The 21,333-nt window shown below is 42.9% G+C and overlaps 1 protein-coding gene across 6 annotated transcripts in view; it reads right to left on the minus strand.

The window, feature by feature from the left end:
- dock4b (dedicator of cytokinesis 4b) overlaps positions 1-21,333 on the minus strand; it is a 125,519-nt gene that overhangs the window by 35,197 nt on the left and 68,989 nt on the right. For all 6 annotated transcript variants that reach the window (XM_037121611.1, XM_037121608.1, XM_037121610.1 and 3 more), the window contains exons 14-28: positions 19,446-19,570; positions 18,543-18,705; positions 15,327-15,433; positions 13,409-13,562; positions 11,878-11,975; positions 11,701-11,784; positions 10,473-10,573; positions 9,411-9,492; positions 8,625-8,795; positions 6,104-6,296; positions 5,363-5,499; positions 3,684-3,818; positions 2,962-3,060; positions 1,319-1,413; positions 535-610 (exon numbers count right to left, since the gene is read on the minus strand). In XM_037121611.1, the coding sequence (XP_036977506.1) occupies positions 535-610; positions 1,319-1,413; positions 2,962-3,060; positions 3,684-3,818; positions 5,363-5,499; positions 6,104-6,296; positions 8,625-8,795; positions 9,411-9,492; positions 10,473-10,573; positions 11,701-11,784; positions 11,878-11,975; positions 13,409-13,562; positions 15,327-15,433; positions 18,543-18,705; positions 19,446-19,570 (1,820 nt within the window). The remainder of the gene's footprint in view (positions 1-534; positions 611-1,318; positions 1,414-2,961; positions 3,061-3,683; positions 3,819-5,362; positions 5,500-6,103; positions 6,297-8,624; positions 8,796-9,410; positions 9,493-10,472; positions 10,574-11,700; positions 11,785-11,877; positions 11,976-13,408; positions 13,563-15,326; positions 15,434-18,542; positions 18,706-19,445; positions 19,571-21,333) is intronic.

A 21,333-nucleotide genomic window follows, 5' to 3' on the forward strand; every position in this document is an offset into this window, starting at 1 on the left:
ACAGTGTCCGAAAGAACTTGACAGGTGTTGCGTTTTTATGTCCAAACACGACTTGAGCCCAACGTAGTTAAATGTAAGTGCATCACATGGTTGTTACCATGGTTACAGCTTGTCTGTTTTCCCTGATTACGGACACGTACAGGGTAGAAAGTAATAAATAACCCCTGTGTTGTGTTCAAAGCATAGTAGGTCCATCACTTATAATCAATTACCATTTAATATCACTTAGCTTAACATAACTTCACTAAAAGGACTTGAAAGCACCATGTCAATTTATCCTATTTCTACATTATATCATAACAGAATGCACCATGTTCATTTGTCGGGTCCTGACAGGTTCATGTCAGGTATCAATGCTCTACAGTGTGTGGTTGTACTAACACTGCAGCTTTTTTGATGTAAGGCTCTGTGGCACTGTAGCACACGCGCACACACACACACACACACACACACACACACACACACACACACACACACACACACACACACACACACACACACACACACACACACACACACACACATTTCCCCTACCTTGTAGTCAAACTTGTCATTGAGGAAGTTTTTCCTCAGAGCCTCCGAAAGGTAGAGGACAGTTGTGATGATGACACTAAAAAGAGAGACAGGAGGAGGGGGGGTGAGGTGGGGAAAGTCACTGTGTTACCTCCAAGGGAAAAATACATGACTGCGAACACTTTACATGTTATTCAAATCAGAGTGATCTCTCCGGGGTAAGGAATGAAAAGACAATGATAGAATACATAAACAAACATTTGCAGTTAAATGATTCATAATGATGAAGGTCATACAGTGTAGAAACACAGAGGGGAAAACAGGAACATAAAAAAAAATCTAGAACTGTTCATTCACCAAGGAGAAACAAGCTTTTTATTGACCCTGTCTGTATCAGATGATCTGAGCACTCGAGGGGCAACACAATGCATTAGCCTTGGATTCACCCTCATTTTAAGTGAGAGCAATACACCAATAATAACTTAACATTTGGGGGATTTTGTCCATTTGGTTAAATATTTCACTCGTACTTCGTTGCTGAAATACAAAATAATGTGTATGGTGAATCATTCAGTGACTGGAGCACACTGTTCATGGAGAAAGACAAGGTTCCACATGCACTGAAAGCAGGTGGAAGAGCGCCAATTCAACAAACTGTCTAACAGAGTTTTAAAATTGCATGTCTGACCGAGAAGCTTTCTGCATGTCATTCCCCTGAATGTATTGCCATTCAATATTTCAGTACTTTTCAGCTGTTCCCTACTTTGACTGTCTCTATGTGTGCACATTAATGCGCTGGCCTTACTTGTTAGTGACCAACCGCATGACGGTCCAGTCTTTAGGAAACATTTCTGGTCGGATTAGGATCCTGAAGACTGTGAAGATCTGAAGGAGGAAGTCCTGGAACACACAAACACACACAAGGTGGACATATTATCTTTGGAAACTGATCTTAAGTTTCAAGTTAGAGCAGAATTAAAAAAAAATAAAAAAATCTCTGTGATCCCTCAACATTTAAAGAGAAACATGCATTTCTGTATGAAGGTATCTCTTTAAATTATGTACTTAAAATCATTCAAACTTAAATCTAATGATCAGTGTTGCAGCGTTATGGAACCAAATCCAGTCACTGTATGTCTCTCCATGGTGTTGAAACATTAGTTTCAAGCCCCTTCGTCTTCTTGATCTGTTCTAGTCTATTACTTTGGATGCTAGTGATAAGAAATAATGGAACAGAAGCCTGAAAGTTCTCTTTCTGGAATGAGAGCTCTCAAGCTAACGAGAGCAGATTGCCTTTCTACTTTTTCTGACATTCTGTAAATTGATATTTCTCACTGGAGCGAACTTGTGACCTCATTAACTTTTCTCAGTCTCTCCTCTTCTCTCTGCTCTTCCTCTTCATTATGTAACCTGCCACCGCTGACCTTGCAGCGCAACACGGGGAGGACGTAAATACCTACAGCAACAATATGTAAACTCCACTCAACCACACACACTCTACCCAACATCCTCGTGTTTATCAGAGTTATTTTCAATAAATGTGTCTCTTGTCGACTCATTTGTTCCGATCTTTGAGCCGCATAACAATACAGTGCTGGGGAGTAACTTCTTACATAAATCTAGTTGTGTGTGATTACATTAATTTTTGACAGATATGTAATTAACCACTACAAAGGGGTTAGATCTAAGTAGAACCCTAAGGCTAACTACTTGTCCGTTACTCCTACGGTCAAACTATTTTCTCACCATTGCAAGCATATACGCATGACACTTTAGAAATGTCTGCAGTTCAAAAACAGTGAGAGATACTTTGAAACTGGGAAGTCTTTGAAAATGACTTAGAAAGAGAGACAGCGAGGCGGAGAGGCACAGCGATGACTCACAGAGGGCAGGAGAATATATAAATGTACAGACAAACAAACATTAGGATATCCAGCCTAAAAACAACATAAATATGGAAATTCTTCTCCCACACTCTCTCCAGTATGTATATGCTAATACACACACTGGCCAAATTATGAAAAATATCAAGCAATATGGCTGGGAAGGGATAAATATATAGGGAATTAAAGGGACTGAAATGTTCTGTGTCTGAACTTGCATTCTGCTCGGCTGGCAGGCCTTATTTACCTTTTCACACCGAGAGCTCGCAACCAACGCCGCCAGTTTTCCGACTGGATGAGAATTAAATTGACACTTGACACCAATTTGCTTTCAGTATTTGGCTGCAGTTCATGTTTAATCAATGACACAGAGGTTACTTTGTTTGCATTTTGGCATTATGCAGTGAGTCAAATATCCATCCACCGCTATTTATTTCATTATCTGTTCACTTTCAGAATCACATACGGACACAATCAGGAGGTAGAGAGTGGGAGAGGCATAGCCACAGACAAGTTATATATCCGTTTATATTTATAGAGAGATAGATGGATGTGGTGGTCTCACCCTCAGGTTGTCTTTGCTGCTGAACGCCTGCAGCAGCTGCTGGTAGTGTCTGTCGCTCATCTGTCGTAGGAGGGCCAATAAACACGCCACGAACTCTCCCTGACAGGACAGGACGCAACGAGAGTGAGAAGAAGAGACAATACAGTGTGAGCGTCAGTTTTGACATTGCGGGGGCAGCCAGGATCGTCTTCAGGGGCGCCCTAAGTTGCAAGATTAATTGTAGTATTGAGTTTTGGAATATTTATGTGGAAAGTAATCAAGTAGGAGACATCGGAACACTGGGTTTTAACCATATTTATCAAGTTAATATCCAATGAACTGCTGGATCGTTTGCTACAGGAAATAAGAAAGGAAGAACTTTGCCTTATCAAATTTAGAGTACGCCCTTTATTAACCTCGGAAAGAACTGTAGCTCCATTACATGAGGAACAGCCAGCCATCATCACATAATGATGATCATCTTATTATTATCCAATCCCCTGTTCCCCCCTTTTGTGCTGTGTTGCATTATAAATCTTAATTATCGCCACTAATGTTAATAATGTTAGTGGAATTATAGTCGCCACAGCAGCAACTTCATTTCAAATCTATAATTACTCTTGCACATTTTGTTAAGTCCCAAAACAATTTATAGTCAGTAGCATGCACACACACACACACACACACACACACACACACACACACACACACACACTGACTGACACAAGGTAAAACACACATACTGTGACATCCTGGAACTGGAGTCTCATGGCGGGTCCGGCAGGCTGCGGCCGGTTGCTAATCTCCAGGATGGTCCTCAGTAAAACTCCCAGCAGGCTTTCCACAATTAGCTCCACCTCCTCCGAGACCACCGGCTCCTGCACAAAGGATAAACACTTGCACATGAATTACAAGTAACAGGGATTAACTTTCACTTTATCAACATATACAAGAAAAGCCAAAATGTGAAGCAGAAATTCTTCGAGCTTCTTTTTAACCTTGAACCTTGACAGACAGCTGACTCAAAGCCAGAGTCTGCACTCTTTACCCTTATAATCTTACTTTAGTCAGAGTTTTAATGAGTCTTGATTCAGTAAGTGTGCGCGCTAATCGGAAGTTTCAAGGCTAAAAGCAACTTTTTCCAACTCTAAATGAATAGTCGGAGGAGAATGGAAGAGTATAAACGTAGGTGGAATTCAAAGGAGAAAGAGACAGCCGAAGATTAAAAGAAACTCAGAGAGTGCAGGGTAAACTGCCGTGTGTTTGTGTGTGTGCGTGTGTGTGTGTTGTGTGTTTGTGTGAGTGCATCTCCCTCCAGTCTCTACCACTGACAAGACAGACAGGTCTTGGACAGAGCGATAATGAGAAGGAGCTTCAGACTGGCACATTGGCTGCCACTGCTGTCACTTCCCTTTAGATGTGGTGCCAGTCTCGCTGTGTGTGTGTGTGTGTGTGTGTGTGTGTGTGTGTGTGTGTGTGTGTGTGTGTGTGTGTGTGTGTGTGTGTGTGTGTGTGTGTGTCCTACTGGGCGCCTTTACCACTAGCTGCCCCTCTGGCAGCCAACAGTTCAAGCCCGGCATCCCGAGCTGCTGCACACACGCGCACAAATCAGGCAAACACACATACACAGTGACTCAGAGTGACTGCCACTGCGACAATGGCCATTGCTAAATTGATGGGTCTCATTACTGGACTGCACGGCTGCCAATGCCCTTGTTACCAAGACTAATTGACCATATACACACAACAAAGCAATCTGCTATTGCAGTGTATTGGCAAAGACATTGCTGTAAGAGTCATTCCTCTAGCTTTGACTTCCTTTAGAGTTGTTTTCTAGATATTATGCTGGTAAATCCCTTGTACAGTCTTGTAGACCAGCAAAGGGAATTCATTTATACTGATCAGGAAAACGTCTGTGTGGAAAGTCACTGATCTTTAACCTGCAAATCTGTTTACAACTTGTAAAGTTCGGGTCAACAATGTGGCAATTTGTTTGATATATATGTAAAAAAAATGTTGCAGGCTCATTTCTGTATGCTACATATGAAGCTTAGAGACTGAATACAGGGGGAACCAGCTAACTTTGCTTAGCATAAAGACTGAAAAACGGGGAACAAGCTAGCTTAGTTCAGGCTAAAGACTGAAAAAAGGGGGGAGAAGCTATCTTGGCTTACTATCAATACTGAAAAAAGGGAACCAGCAAGCTTATCTTAAAGACTGAAAAGAGGGGAAACCAGCAATAATAATAATAATAATAATAATAATAATAATAATAATAATAATAATAATAATAATAATAATAATAATAATAATAATCATTTATGTAGTGTCTTTCAGGGTACCAAATGCCGCTTAACAAAGTGGAACAAACAAAACAAAGAATAGATGGACAAACAAAACATTTAAAAACCATATTACTCACCGCAGTGCCATTTTCCTCCTTCTTGATGAGCGACAGCATGCTGGTGAGGATGCGGGCGCACATGACCAGGTCCCTCTGCTCCTGCATGTGTGCCTGGAGGACCCGGAGCACCACCGGCAACAGGATGCACCGGGACTCTGCAACACGCACACACACATAACCAATACATAACAATATATTAAACACAACAGGGAAACAATAATCTTCTGTAGCTGTTTTTTCTTAAATATAATTACTTGTATCCAAATGCGACTCTTTGTCTAACTTTAATATGATTTGCATGAGGGATGCTCCTCTGGCTACAGGCAGCCTTTGGGGGCATGCTGGAAATAAAACACTGAGTAATTTGCTTCGGTGTACAGCCTTTATTAAGACTAAGTTAATGACATGGAGTTAGGTGCACTGCAGGTGTTCCTCAATGAATTCGCTGCAGGAGTGCACAACCCAACAATATAATATGGACTAATAGCCTGTTTGCACACGATGACACACAATACAACTGATTATTTCCTCCGTTTTGCAGATGAGTCTAGTTGTTCAAATCTGTTTGTCTCCCCCTCTGTGCTGTTTACTCTTCCTGTGTGTTCATAATCTCTCTGCAAGCCTTTTTTTTTCTACCAGTGTTATTTGCTGGCGAATGTGTCCATGTCGAGTTTTCTGCGTGTTTACAAGCTTTAATCATGTATTGTAATCAAAGTGTACATAAACTGGGTATCTGTCTGCGTGAAGGAAAGTCTTTACCTGGGTTAATGTAAAGCTGGCTCTCCACTGTCTTGGCAATGCACTGCAGTTTGACAGCCTCCAGGGGGCAGTCAGCGTGGACAGTGGTGGGCAGGCTGCCCAGCGTCTCCCTGACGAAGTTGGCCACCTCCCGCACCGTAAAGATCTTAAGCAGCTCGCCGTAAACTGCCGGGAACGTCCGCAGGAACACAGCCTAGGCAGAACGGGAGGATGTTCAATCATTTTAATGTTTTTTATTCTCAAACACTGGAATCACTTTGTAGAGCGCTGACTGCCAGGAGCCTTCACGCTGCAAATTAGACTGAACAGAGCATTCTGAGATATGAATATGCATATCTTTTGTAATGTTTGTTCAGAAATGTCAATATATGTTCCACTAAATCAGCAGGGTGGCAACATTGTAGGTTCTTATATCTGTCTGTGACAGTTACTTCTCTCTGCCATTGTAAATAAGAGAAAGTCATTTAAATAAGTATGCTGAAATGGGAACTGTGCATATAATTTGTAACCAAAAACACATTAAAAAAAAGACATAAAAATAAATAAATACAAAAAACAAAGTGATTTTGTTAAGTTTTTGCTGGTAAACAGGATTTGTGAAGGTGTAAGAATTGGCCACCTATGGAATTCATACTCCAAACACTCTAAATACTCTATAGAGCAGCATATTGGTAGTATAACCGCTAATTGCTGCCAACCTTTGCTGCCATTAAGTATTTACCACAGTTAGCTGTGCAGTTAGCCGTCCCGAACTGTAGCTCGGAGCACCAGGAGATTGTCGACGCTTACACCACTAACACATGAGCTTCAAACTGGGACAGGCTGGGGCTAGCTGGTTAGCATGCTACCTTTCTGCTAAGCATTGCAGTTCACTGTATCTACCCTTAGCAAGTTAGCTTAGTTAGCTGTACAGCTAGCAGTTTCAACTGAGAGCTCAGGGACCAGTTGAGTAGTGTGTATACAGTTAGCACAGGAGCTTTAACAGCTGGTTAGCATGCTAACTTCATAAGATACCTATGCAACACAATACACAGACATAATGTCAATTCTTTTAATTTTCCCCTGCTATTGTTAAATTTTGTTCATTTTTCTATGTTTTCAACTGAAATTGTTCAATATGTCTGTGTATTGTGTATCTATCAGCTGTTGCTGGTAAAACAAAAATAAATATGTTCTACTGTCCCGTCCCAGACTGGATCTGATTGGAACCAGCAGTCTGGGATTATGTGGATTCAGCCAAAGGACCGCTCCAGTGGGATAGCTGTCGCCTGTTGGCAGCTCTCAGTCTGATGCTCTTTATTCCTGTCAAGATCTGTCAGATTGTGGCTGCACAATTGAAAAATAAAGATTACTAAAATCTAAAGGTGTGCCACCATGTCTCAGCAGAGAGACGGGCCTGGCAGAGAAGAGGAGCCATTTTTCAGCTTGTTTAACTGTCACAGGTGTTTGCTTCTGAGAGAAAAGTCGAGACTCAGACAGGAAGATTGATATATACGCACTATAACTCGTATTTTTTCTCATGAATTAGCATGAATACATTGAATATGCCCCAATTACATTATTTGGTTTGGTAATCTGATGTTACATCACCCGGTGATATAAACCCCATCAGGTCACAGGTGCTAAATTACGCGTCCATGGCTTTGTCGTCCATGTGTGTTGGACAGTGTGTGCTTTGCCCACATGTCGCCGATTAACTTGGATTAGCATTAGCCTGGCGTGCATCCCCCTGCAGCTATTGTTGAGTTGAGAATACAGATTAGTCTGGATCAGAAGTCAGCGGAGGGATGAAGTGGAGCTTTTCCAGCAGCACGGCGAGGGCACAACCTCAGGAGCCGATGTTACACTGAGGTGAAATTACTTCAAAGTGAGTGGACGGTGTAAAAACAAGACTGCTGCTTTTGATAACTCCTTGTCGGCCCCTTGGGTAGATCGTTAGAATTGTTCCACTGGGCTGTGAAAAGTAAACCTCATTGCTAATAATGAAGAAACAAAACATGTGTTCAGGAGTTCACAAAGCAATAAAGGAAAGGAATCATTAACACAAGACCTGGGACTTAATCAAATAAAGGAGTACCTGGCTCTAATGTTCGCAGACAAAACAAAAAAAAGAGACTGAAGCTAACACACCGGTCTTGCAGAGGTAAAAAAAAACAAAAAAAAAAAACAAGACACAGAACCACACCAGCAGCTGTTCCCATTTCTGCTGTGTAATTAGGATTATCTTTGTTGCTTTAGCTTATTTGTTTTGGTCCCGTTTGCAAAGTGAGCGCAGGCGGCTCCCCTGCTGTGTGGACCTCCCAGAGGAAGAAAGTAAAAAGCCGCCACACAAATTCGTCCGCCGTCTCTCTCTCTCAGACCCCTCTGGCAGCATGAAATTCAATTACAGGCAATTTCTCACCTATCACGAGTGCATTAACAGGAGTCCTTGCGAAAGAAAATATAATATGGTGCACAAGTACAGACAGGCACAGTTTTACACATGAGATGCACACTTGTGATTTGGGACACACACACACACCTGTGTTTGCGCGACGGGACTGGTGCCTTTGTTCTCCTGCGAGAGGAAGAAGCGGATGGACATGAAGAGCTCGTGGATGCAGACGCGGAACTCCTCCTCGTTCTGGCCTCCCGTGGCCAGTGAGAAGAGCCGACGGGACTGAATGATGTACTTGAAGATGTACTCGCTGGCCTGGAGGACGGAGAGAACAATCATCAGCTATCATCAGGGAAAGTCTCCTCCTTCCAGTGAAAACGGTTTAAAGAATGATGTGATGATAAAATATATAATAATAAACCTGTTTAAAGGAGATGCTTTAAAACAACCTGAGTGTAGACTTTTCTATAGATCACTCATGCAAGGAAACCCTGCAAACACATCTGCAGCGTTCCACTTATTCATTATTTACAGGGCGATGGAGTAACATTTACGTCTGGTGCAGAATGTGCTCAGTGAATGATAAATGGGGGGTGGGGGTGGGGGGGGGTGCTGCAGAAGCTGCAAATGTGCTTCTGTATCTGCATGAGTCATTAGAATAATGTGATGTGGATCCCCAACACCAGAGGCGGTGCATTTCTTGCTGATTAAAATTGCATGCGGCGTAATAGATCGAGGAGGGGAATAATGAACGGCACTGTGATGTTTTCGCTGCTGATGAGCGGGGGGAAATTAGCCCAAGTAGCAGGCGAGAGGGAGAAAGTTTGTTTGTTTGCATTTCTGGATGCATCTGTGTTGATGCTGCGTGTGTGTGTGTGTGAGAATATGTATGTATCTCAGTGTGTGCCCATGTGTGTGTTAGAGCCTCACCTTGAGCACCTGCTGTATGTGATCCTGGTGTTCGGCGTCAACAATGCGGTCCACGTACCACTTCAGCACTTTGATCAGGTCCCTGGAGAACACACACACACACACACACACACACACACACACACACACACACACACACACACACTATCATCACTGCTCACCTCCAGCTACATTGCATATAGCTTCTCTCCTTGGATTTAGCCGCCACGGATGAGGCAATGCGGAGTTTTAACACGAAACATTTCATCACACTAAGTTTAAATCAATTCCAGAGGAGATCCTATCGCTCTCTTTGTCAATTTTTCATAAACACAGCTGAGAGTTACGACCTTAGGGTGATGAACAAAATCAATACACATGTTTTTGGTCGTTAGTTTAAAGAATTTATGATAAAACCAAGGGCAGATATTTCAAGAGAGGCATTGAGAAAGGCAGAGAGATTACTGAATGAGCATTTTCTCATTCTGATCACAACTGGATAACGCCTTCCTTCCCTACTAATAACCAAAGGTAGTTACAATACGGAAAATAGTGTCATGCAGATGCGCTTTTTGGGCTAATTAATTAAGATGCGACACCTCTGATAGAGAAATATCAGAGGTATAAAGAGTTTAAAGCAGATGGATGTGGCAGCAGCATTCTGTACGTGTGGATGCATGCATAAAGAGTGAAAAAAAAAGGAGAGAAGAAGAAGAAAGAGACAGCAGCTGCAGCACAGAATTTTAGCAGGTACAGAGAGTGTGAACAAGGCAGCTGGTGAGAACAGCAGGTTGTGAATATGTGTGTGAATATGTGTTCACGCGATGGCCAGGAGAAGACAACAAGGATATAGAAAGCACATGCAGTTTTTACATTCCACTTTTCAACAGCCAGGGGGCACCAGAAGCATGCTGACTAAATCTCAGCAGAGCTGAGTGAGGCTGCCTCTCTGCACTGACAGCTTCTGGCCATGTGATACAGTATGTCATTAGAATACAATATGTGTGTTATTGTGCGCTCAAGGCGCCGCTGCAGCCTCCAGCGGCTGCATCTTAAGAAGTGAGGGGCTGAAACTTTACGGACCTGTAGGACAGCGCTCCGGCAAAGTGGCTCTCGATGTAGGTGTCCATGACGGGTTTGAAGTGCTGGAATTTGCTGTCCTGGAGGAGGTTGATGATGTGGACCTGGAGGTAAACAGGGAAGACGTGTACTTATGTCTTCAATCTGATTGAAATCACTCTGATTTTGCTCCAACTTAAGTGTTTACATGGACCCTGATTGAAGTGATCCGATAAGGTGTGTGCTTACATGCCCCAATGCATTCAGTCAGAATATAACTTCTTGTTGACATGTGTGAGTGTTTCCCACGGCACAATGTCTAATCTGCTGGAAATATAAACAGAAGTTCCTCTTCGTTTACATCTTAACTTTTTACTGAGAAAATTCAGTCCATTCATTCACTCTGCCTGTAAATACAAACGTTCGAGAAGGAGTGTTTACATATCCTGGAAAAGAATATCTGCGTTTGCGGTTTGGTGGGCAACAGTCTTTAAATCTCTCAACATCACAAACAAAAAAGATGTACTAGTCACCTCGTTAGCTACTATGCTGAGCTCGACTTCAGCTAAGCTAACACAGTGATTCGCAAACTTATTCACATCGACTTGATAATATTTTTTGCCAGCATCCACAATCTTATGAGAATTTTGCTTTTAATAACCTTAATACTTTTAATGACGGTAATAACTTCCACTGTACTTTCCTGAGGATCTAAAATAACAAAACAACAGGCATCAAATAAACAGCTATGAGGACAAAAAGAGAATAAAAATATGTATCAACAAATAAAGAGATCTAAAAAAAAAAAAAGACAAAAAACAATGGATTCAACTGTGGTTCAACTCCATGTTTCCCTAGTGTGAAATGCACTGAATCTGTCCGACCACAGGAGATAAGTCCACTTGTCAGACTCGCTGGATTGATCTCCGCACCACAAAAAGGGAAACTTGATGAGTGCGGCGGCTCGCTCGACCTTTCCATCATTGATAAGGGCGCGCTGAGCGGGGGGAGTTTGTTCATATGTCAGTGTGAGACTGATGTGGGCTGAGAGAGAGAGATCGATCCCCCGCTCTATCAGAGCAGCGCAGCGTAACCGGGGTGAGATTGGTTCAGCAGGCTGTGTAGCGTTACATCACTGGATCTTTCTCCCGACAGTCGGCTTGCGTTTCTGTTTTCTCACTGGATGAGATTGCGCTTGGGAGAAGGAGGAAACATAAAATACGAAAAAGATCTTTTCGAAGAGCTTACTTACCAGTGAATCAAACACCTTGAGCCCATATCTCTGGGAGCTTTCATCCAGAATACCAAAGAGAGTGTCCAGTGTGTCCTGTAGAAACTGTAGCAGGGAGGAGAACAAGGGGAGCATCACGTTAACTAATGGCGGGACAGTGGCTGCAAATCTGTGATGAGAATCTCATCGTGGACCTACTTTGACAATCTCCGAACCGTCGATCTCCTTCAGCTTGGAGAGACTGTCGTTGATCCTCTCAGGGTGGGCTCTCCACTTCAACAGGTCCAGCATATCACCTGAAGGAGACACAAGAATAATAGATCATGACGCTTCTTGTGTTTGTTTTGCGCACCAGGATCATTAGAGGGGAGTGCAACCCAGATCACAGAGCGTCACCATACCCTTCAGCTACAGCCCCCCCAAAAACTCCTCTGAATCCAAACAAATGATGGCATTTTCAAGTGCGGCGAGATAAAGGAGATAGAAAGTCATTTTCCTCAGCCGGGGTCCCCAGACGTACGCATGAATAAAACATAAGCCTCGAGAAGAAAGTCTTCTCACTGTCTCTTTGGATTCAGTTCAACCTGAAGTGTGGCTTTTTGCAACTTTGCGTGAAAGCTTTGTGTTGTGTTTGCGCGCGTGCACGATTGTGTTTGTTTTTACCAATCTGTCACGTCCTCCTATACTTCCCTAATCAATTCACAGACGATGTCAAATGCATTCAGGAAATTACCAGCGTGCTGCAAGGAAATTGTGCCTGTAGCTTTTTGTGTTTATGTATTCCACCGTCTACTTAATGAGGTAAGGAATGATTTATCATTCACTGTTTTTCTGCCGTCTGACAAAACGCTGACAGTGTCTGGGAAAGTTTGAAATGCATCAGTGACTCGCTGGAGAAAAAAAACTAAAAACAAATGTCCTCTTTTGCCGCACGCTTTATTTTTCAATCCAATATTATTGTTGCTATCGTTTACTGTATAAATAAAGGCGATGAGCAAGTCCTGCTGAAATAAGACCACAAATCCCACACTGCCAGCAGATTCCTGAAGGATTTATTAGGTCATTAGTGAGCACAGCAGACTGGAAGCCATTTTTCACCACCCTGCATATTCGCAGGTGACTTCACACACTTGGGATGTTTTGGGTGGAAATGTCACTTTCTCTCTTACACACCTCCTCTCCGCATTTGGATTTAAAGGATAAGTTCACCCAAAAATGAAACGTTTGTCATCATCTACTGAACCTTAGTCGGGTGAAACTGAGGAAGGTGGAGACTTAAAACATCATCAACAAAGAAGAAAAATAAGTAAGAAAGTTTTCAAATAAGTTTGAGAACGTACAGCTTAAGTAGACTGCTGTATAGACAATTTTACGTTTTTCTTTCATGTAGTTAAACAAATCGCCATCTATAGTTGTTAAAGGGAGAAGCTGCAACACTGTTCTGCTGTGTAGCCCCAGAAAGTTTTGTGGACTGCGAAACTTCACCCGACTTTCCACCTGCTTGGGGGTGAGTGGATGATAGATGAACTGTCATTATTTTGCAAACTGTTCCTTTAAGGGAGACTTTAAACATGAGGCACTAAACCACTTTGTTAGCCTCTAGCTGGCTGGTGATTTAAGCTCACTTGTATTTCAAATGTGACAAGAGAATCGAGCGTAGCTGCCAAAAAACACAAAACAGTAACACCTCACAGGGCCACAAAATGTCAGTCTCTGAGTCTGAGTTTACCATTCTGCGTGAGCTTGGTGGAGCAGAGAAAGCTGGTGATCCAGAAAGACTCTTTGGTGCCTTTCAGGGTCTGGTTGTTGGACGGGAGGTTGGCCTTGGAGAACGGCAGCTTCAGGTAACGCGAGCAGTCTGCCAAGCTGGTATTCTCCTCACACTGGAGGAAGAAAAAAGGAAAGAGGGGCAGAAAAGCACACATTTTCGTGAACTGGCAGAGGAGATTTATGGGAAAAGGGGAAGGATTTGTCAAAAACATTTCATTGGCTGCAGGCTGCGCATCAGTCACGACTGAGACGCGCAACGCTATCGTGATCAATCACAGACCTCTCGTGTTATTTTGGGGGGATTTCATGTGGAGCCTCGACGCACAGCTGAGGCAGCTCCGGAGCTACCACACAGTTTGGACTGATTCTACTGTGTCTATTTTGGGTCCAAGGAGAAACTAGGCCATGCCAGTTTCATTGAGCTTTTCAGCAAACTTCCATCTGGCATCAGAGCGGGGCCCTTTTCCCCTTTAACGGTGGGAACACACACACACACACAAGGCAACCAGGAGTTGTCCTCTAAAAAAAAAAAAGGCAGGCGCAGGTTGGGCAGGTTTGGCACGGAAAGGAGAAGAAGACAGTAACAAGAGGGGTTGTTGTTGTTTTTAAACACTGTACAGCTAACAGGGAAAATAAATAATCAGACTTCTGGCCGCCGTCCTGCCTCGCTTCCAATAAAATGTACGAATGCGCGCCATGCTTTTCTGTCCCTCCGCAAAAGCCTGAGGTTTATGCACACACCCTTCGCCTCCAGCTGAGGGAGAGCATGTAGTCTGCAATTATTCTGAATTACACCCAAGACGCTCTCGCAGTAGCTTTTTAACCAGGGATGCTGGCCATTTCACTGGCTTCAGTCTTTTGATGTGTGAAAAACACAAAATGTGTGAAAAGGTGGGTCAGTTAGACGCAGGAAAACGCACATAAAGGTCACGCTTAATAGACGGAGTGGACTCAAAGTAAACATTAATACACTTGCACTTTAATTCAACCTCGCAGCTTGACAGTGTTACGTAAGTGGACATTACTCATCGGGCCATCAGCCTGTAATGGAGTGATTGGAGCCGTTTGTCAGCCCGTTGCACCAAAACAGTGCGATAACAGGATGACCGCATTTCACCGCTCGGAGCGAATGATTCACATAATCATACGCAGTGTGTAATCCTCTCCGACACAGGCTTGGCGACACCTGCAAGAGGCTAAACAGAATAGGTTCACCTAAGACAAATCTCTTAGAGGCAACTTAACATTAAACAAAATGACAAGAGTTTTATCTTTGTGATGACTGAAATTGCACTTTTCCCTTCAAATATTACCTCAGACTTGTCATGCAAGCACTTAAGAGCAGATGACAGCTGGCAGTTTTGAATTCTGCCCCATTATTAAAGGTGCACTACTTAGAAATGTTAATCAGAAGAGAAAGATCTTTAGTGACTGTTTTTTCTGTTTTTATGCCTAGACGAACTAAACAGACAAACTCTTTGTTTTCGTGACAGAAGAAAGGACAACACAGTTGTACATACTGATTTACTCTGTTTAGATGTGGCGGACCCTGCCACCTTTCTAGCTTCAAACTCTGTGCTGAAGACCTTATTTTCCTCAGAGAACATCTTGTTTATTTAGTCACGGAAAAAATAAATAGTCCAGTCTATATCATTAGTATTAGTAAATATTAAACATAGTGCCCCTTGAAGATAACGACACTGCAGTTGAGAAGTTGTCACATCCTTTTCATTCGAAATAAGCCTCAGTCTTGGCCGGAATCTCACATCAAGATGAATATTACATCACTGTACAGGTGCCAGCAAAAAAACAAATCCTGCAAAGCACCCAGTCAACCTGATTCCATGTTGTTCATGTAGGGTGTATGCACTTATTACCTTATGGATAATGAGCTCATGGGTGCCATCTGGCAGAGTCCTGCCATCCTCCTGCATCAGAGGAACAAAGGAGTAGCCGAACAGTTTCTTCTCTCCCTTGTCTTTAGCTGTCAAGAACAACAACACATGGACACGACATTGAGTCCAAAATACACCAGCACAGGCTGCGAGGGGAATAAACAAAACAAAAGCTCAGATTATGAAACCGGTTATGCAATGCAAAATTAATAAGTTGGATAAATGGATCTGGTGCTCAGTCTTCAGTGGGTTTATGCTGCTTGAACTGCAAACCTGAAGCTGAAGACTACACAGCACTGTTGGTGATTAAAAAAAAAAAAAAAAGAAAGAGCACCAATGAATGCAGCAATGCACCTGCAAAAGGCAGAAAGGGAATTATGGATGTAAACATTTTCACTTGTATTCAAATGTATTCAGCATGCTTATTAGCAGACAGTGAATTTTGGACAACACAATGAAGGCAGAAACATGGTCCGCGCACGCAAGTATGCCAACGCAAGAACGTCCTCGCCGCGTTCTGGAGTGAATCACCTGAAAACTGTAACGCGAGCGAACACAAGCTGCAGTCTGAGCGCTCCAGCTTGCGGCTGCTACAGCATGAAACGAGAGGAGAACGATGAACCCGTCTGTTCGGGTTGACTTCTGCTCAAAACAAGCCTGGTCGGCAAGTCTGACGAAGCTCCAGCTGAACATGCCCCCTGGTCTCTTACTACAGTGCCAGTGTACATACACAGGATACAGGGATGTCTAACTTCAATATCTATTACCATGCTCAAACACTGAGGGCAAAGAAATTTAGATTTGTAATTCAAGACAAATAAAAAAAGGCCTGTGTACCGTGTGTTAAGTACAACAGCATCTAAGTACTTTTGACCTACATTATGCCGCTGTCGGCGAGAAGCGAAAGCGAGAAAGCGCCAAAGGTACATGTGTGTATCAGTGCTGGAGATGGCCAAACATGCATGCACGTTCCATTTTCACACCTGCACAGACCATGTTTCTGGGCTAAATCAAGCCATGGTTTGTGATCCATTCAGCCCATGATCACACCCAGCACGTCAATTGTTGAGTGTGGTCAGATATACATCTAACCCCAAACAAACACAGTTTCAGGTTTGTACTAAACAAACCCCTTCATCCGCTGACATACAAACTTAACCAACAGCGAGAGGCAAAAAAAACCCAAGATATTTAGATGCTGCTAAATTACTCTTGGAGGGCCTGATTAAAGTGGGCTGCTGTGTTTTTAAGAAGCTTTTCTGGAAGCTCTGGGCATAATTTGCATTGTGAACACATGTAATCTGATTTATCTGCTGCTTGGGCAATAAAGTGCTAATGTTCGCGCAGCGGGGAGTGAGAAGCGTAATGTTTCTATTCCCTTTCATTGCAACACAAGTGATTTATTTAGGCAGCATCTACCAGTCTTCTGTGTGTGTGTGTGTGTGTGTGTGTGTGTGTGTTCACTCTCCCAGGAGAAGCACAAGTTGCACTGTATTAAACTTTTAAAATTGCACCAAGGCCATTTTATTTCTCTGTTCCTTTGCTGTGATTACGTTGTTTTTTGTTTTTTTGTTTTTTTTTGCTTTTTTAACACCAGGAAAGTTACTACTAACAAAACTCATGACTGTAAACTTTTGCTTTTTGTGGCGCGTGGTTCTTTTCTGACAGGTTCTCCTAATCTATAAACCCTCACAGCCGTGGGTGCTGAGAGATTAAGAAAGATTAAGAGGCACTGTGTGAAACTCAGGCTTAGCTGAGCTCAGCAGACCAGGTAGAGAGGGATGTGTGTTATTTCTTGAAACTACTCTTCCAAATACACCATGTTACTACAGTAGAGGTTAATAATTTGGGGGCTTGTTAGGAATTCAGGGTTTTGAACAGGACATGTGAGGAGAATTTGTATCTCTGTGGTGCCTATTAAAAGGGGCAATATGTAAGACTTTTTCATTTTTCATGAAACATTTGAAAATCAAGTATAATTATTCAAAGAATGTTAAGAAGTTTTGACGATGACGGTGTTGCTGTATTATATTGCAGAGAGCTCCCGTGCTATCTGCATGGCTAACTGAGCTAACTAGCTAAGGGTGCAGTTAGCAGGACAACACAGTTCCACACTGATTTACTTTGTTTATATTTGGCGGACCCTGCCTGCTTTCTATTCTTGGAACACCTTGCTTATTCCGTTATGAACAAATTAAATACTTCTGAGTTTGCTTTATTACCACATTAGTATTGTAAACTTTACAATTCTGACTTTGAATGTCTTCTCCAAAAACCACATAGTGCCCCTTTATGAGAAAACAACTGCTCCTATAACAACAATAGTGTTACTATTATAAAGTACAGTTGTTTGATTCAATACAAAATCAGCCCCGTTGTTGCCTACAGGTCCCTACGCTCCCCTTCAGTAAAAACTAGGAGACACTGGACTTCCCAGCAAACAAATTAATAACCACTGCTGGTGAGAAATGAGTGCTGAAGCAAGACAGCATTCAAAAGTGTATTTCATAAAAACTGAGCTTTCCATTTTGCACTAATTGAAAATGAGAGTCTGCTAATCATATTTCCTCCGGCAGGTCGTCCCTGAGTTTTGGGAGCTCTTAATAGCACATGTAATATGCTCTCCTCAGTTTGGTGTCACCACAGGCTCAAATTGGCCTCTTAATAGGCAGCCCTTGGGTAGCAATGCCAGCACTGCCAGCAGTAATAAGGCTACTATATCTACGGCACACAGACGCACAGCCTCCCAGCTTGGCTGCAAAAGGCGTAATAATATCGCCTTGTTATGAGAGAGGAGACTTCTGCCCGCAGCCCAGAAAAGAGGGTAAAGCGAGAGTGAGAGCGATATTTTGGTTATAATTAAAGTTTTTGTCTCATTAGGAGGTGAGAAGTTGGACAAACTAGTCTCATTATGAAAAACGCTCACACAAGCGCACATTTATACACTTTGGCATTGTCTATTTGGGGGTGGCAGCAGCCTCGGGGCTCGGGGCTGGAGGGCCAGCAGACACAAGCTGGCAGGAAGGGCGACGCATGTTGTGCTCCGAATTTACACCTCTTTACCTCCAACCCCCATGGATTATTAAAAAAGGAGAGCAGCACTTGAGACGTTCACCTCTGAATAGATAATGAAAGCCTTGAAAAAAAAGTGTTCAAACAGATAAATAAAACATAATCCATGATCCTATTCCAACTTACTGGAGCAGTGTCGGAACTCGAACCGGACGTGCGACCCCCGGAACATGTCGACCGGGATGGGCAGCTTGATCTGCTCCGCCCAGCGAGGGCTGTTGTTGTGATACAGCACCAAAGAGTGGTACTCATCCGCACCTGGCTCCCCGGCTCCGGCAGCCACGTGACTCTACAAGACAAGAAGAGAGGGTAAAGACAGAGGCGGAGGGGAAGAAGGAAAGAAAGAACAGGAAGTGAAGACAGGAACTGAGAGGCCCGAACTCGAAGGATGAGGTGAGGGGGCAGACGTGAAGGACAACGAACAAATGAGTCAAGATACGAATGTGTCGAAACAAAAAAAAACCTCCCAAATGCCAATCGAGTGAGAGCGGCGCAGTTTACATGCGGGCGTTTATGTGTGTTAGAGGGTTGCGTGCTGTTGTGGTGGCAGCGGGAGCAGCAGCAGTGGCAGCAGGGTTATATTTGAGTCTATTTTCTGTTCAAGGCCGAAGCAGCGCAGGAAACCACAGAGGCAGGCTGTCAGAGCGCTGCACCAGAAATGGGCAACACACTGGAGAGACACTTTGCTCTCATCTGGGTCAGCGATATTTAAATGAAGAGTGTTGCTTCAAAATAACACACCCACTGTTAAGGAAAAACATGACTCAACTAAGGACATAAGTGTGGCGTTTAATGTCACTGTTTTGACTTTAAGGTGCCATATAGGAGAGAGTGAGTTTTTTTTTTTTAATCATACAGCAGATTGTTGTGCCAAAACGTAGACAGAGGGTTTGCAGAGATGCTGCATTATGAAAAAAGTTATGTTTTCTTGGACATTAAAGGCGCAGTATGTAGAAATTGGTGACAAATTCATACTCAAAACAAATGGGAGGTAGCATTTCAACAGAATAACTGCTGCCGTGTTCTTACCTTGAGGATCTGTCCATCGATATCCAGCACATAGACGGTGATCTCCACATTCCTGGCGACGCTCTTCCCACCCTTCTCGAACTCGCCTTTCTCCAGCGTGACATAAAGGTCATTCCTCATCTCTCCTGCAGGAAGTGAAAGAGGCAACAGGGCATTGATTATGCATATAAGCGTGCATTATTAACGACCCCACAGCAGCTCAGCGACAACTTTTGGCATAATGCGTCATGACAGGGGTGGACAGCGGTTACATTAGCAGCATTTAATGACATATTTTCTGCTGACGGGAAATCTAAGATGGAGCTACGACCTGGAGAATGTAAGATCGAATATCCACTGTAAGCAGATTGTGAAGCCCATATCCATTTTCTTAGACGTATATCTTTTTTTTTTCTCAAATCAAGTGGGTTATTTCAATAAACAAGGGAAAGGCACAGTTATACACGATAACAGGAAGTAAACTAAAGACACAAACTTTTCATTATATATCTCACAACTGATTCCCTCTTGTATTTACGCACTTTCTATTGAGGACTTTAAGCCGAGTGAAGACAACATAGCCTGTGTTTATACTATTTAAGGGTTAATGCATTTGAGAACTGGTCAGCAGAAGCGAAATCTACATTTTCTATGAGAATCCAATTCTTGGCACTTTAGGTTCAGTTCTAATCTATACCGAATTTCGGTTCCCAACCAGAGTTCTTCCTCCCCATGAAACTTTAAATTACAGTGATGACCATATAAATTTAGCAGATGCAAAGGGATATGCTGTATGGTCACGCTAACATTTTAGTTATCATCAGTAGCAGCAGCTTCATTCCTACATACGGATGTGTGCGTATCTGCCCCCTAAGTACACTGTGTGAGACAATACCATAAAGATATTGTACACAATGAAGAAAAAACACATACTGAAGATCGTAAGAAGAGGCTTCGTCCTGTAGCCACAAGATTTCAATCGCTCAACTAGCTTAACTTTGCCTAATTTATGCCTCATGGCTAGGGTTGGTACGTAAGAGTTGTTAACCCATGGTACTTCAATATTTATTTTCAGATTGGATCTTAAGATGTATGGTTGAACCAACTCTACCGGCAGCCCTTTAATAACCTCGTTCTGGCCTTTTGATCATTTTGTTTGTTGGCTAATTAGCAATTAGTTTCACAAAAATCTGGGCCAGTAGTTTTCCTGTAATCCTGCTGACAAACAAGCCTAATTGAAAACAAAACCTCCTTTCAATACAACACATATCATTATACTCTGGCGAATGCAAGTGTGTAAACAATAAGCTCAGTGTCCGGGATTCATAAAAAACAATAACCAGTAAACTCTTTTCTTATGGCTGGTGCTGCCATCTGCCAAAACACTTGAAATAATAATCCCAGGAAGTAATATTCTACATCTTTTTTGTTGTAAGAGCAGCTGAACGTACAATGACTGGGCCAGGCAGGCACACATGTATTTCCTTCTGCAGGGGAAGTCAAAACATTGCACAGCGCCCTGGGTAAAGAAAGGGGATAGGCCTGTTTCCTCCACAGCCGAGCTGTGGTCAGACACATTTAAAATAGGTTCCCTATATAACCTCTGTGTGTGTGAGAGAGTGTGTGTGTGTGTGTGTGTGTGGAGAGTAAGTGTGTGCTCTCATCATATCTCTATCTCTAGGGTCAACATTGATTTTCTGCTCTTAACAACAATAACCATGGCAACATGAGGCACCGTATATACTGTACACACGCTCCACACTGAAACACACACACACACTGACACAAAGAGCACAGGAAGGCAGACACACACACACACACACAGGGGCAGTTTCTTAAAGTACCACTGGAAAAAGGGAAGTGGAGAGGGTGGGGCTAGAGCAGCTGGAGAAAGAAAATGAGGAGAGCA

Source organism: Acanthopagrus latus, chromosome 14 (genome assembly GCF_904848185.1).
Source record: "Acanthopagrus latus isolate v.2019 chromosome 14, fAcaLat1.1, whole genome shotgun sequence".
In the NCBI taxonomy this organism is placed as follows: domain Eukaryota; kingdom Metazoa; phylum Chordata; class Actinopteri; order Spariformes; family Sparidae; genus Acanthopagrus; species Acanthopagrus latus.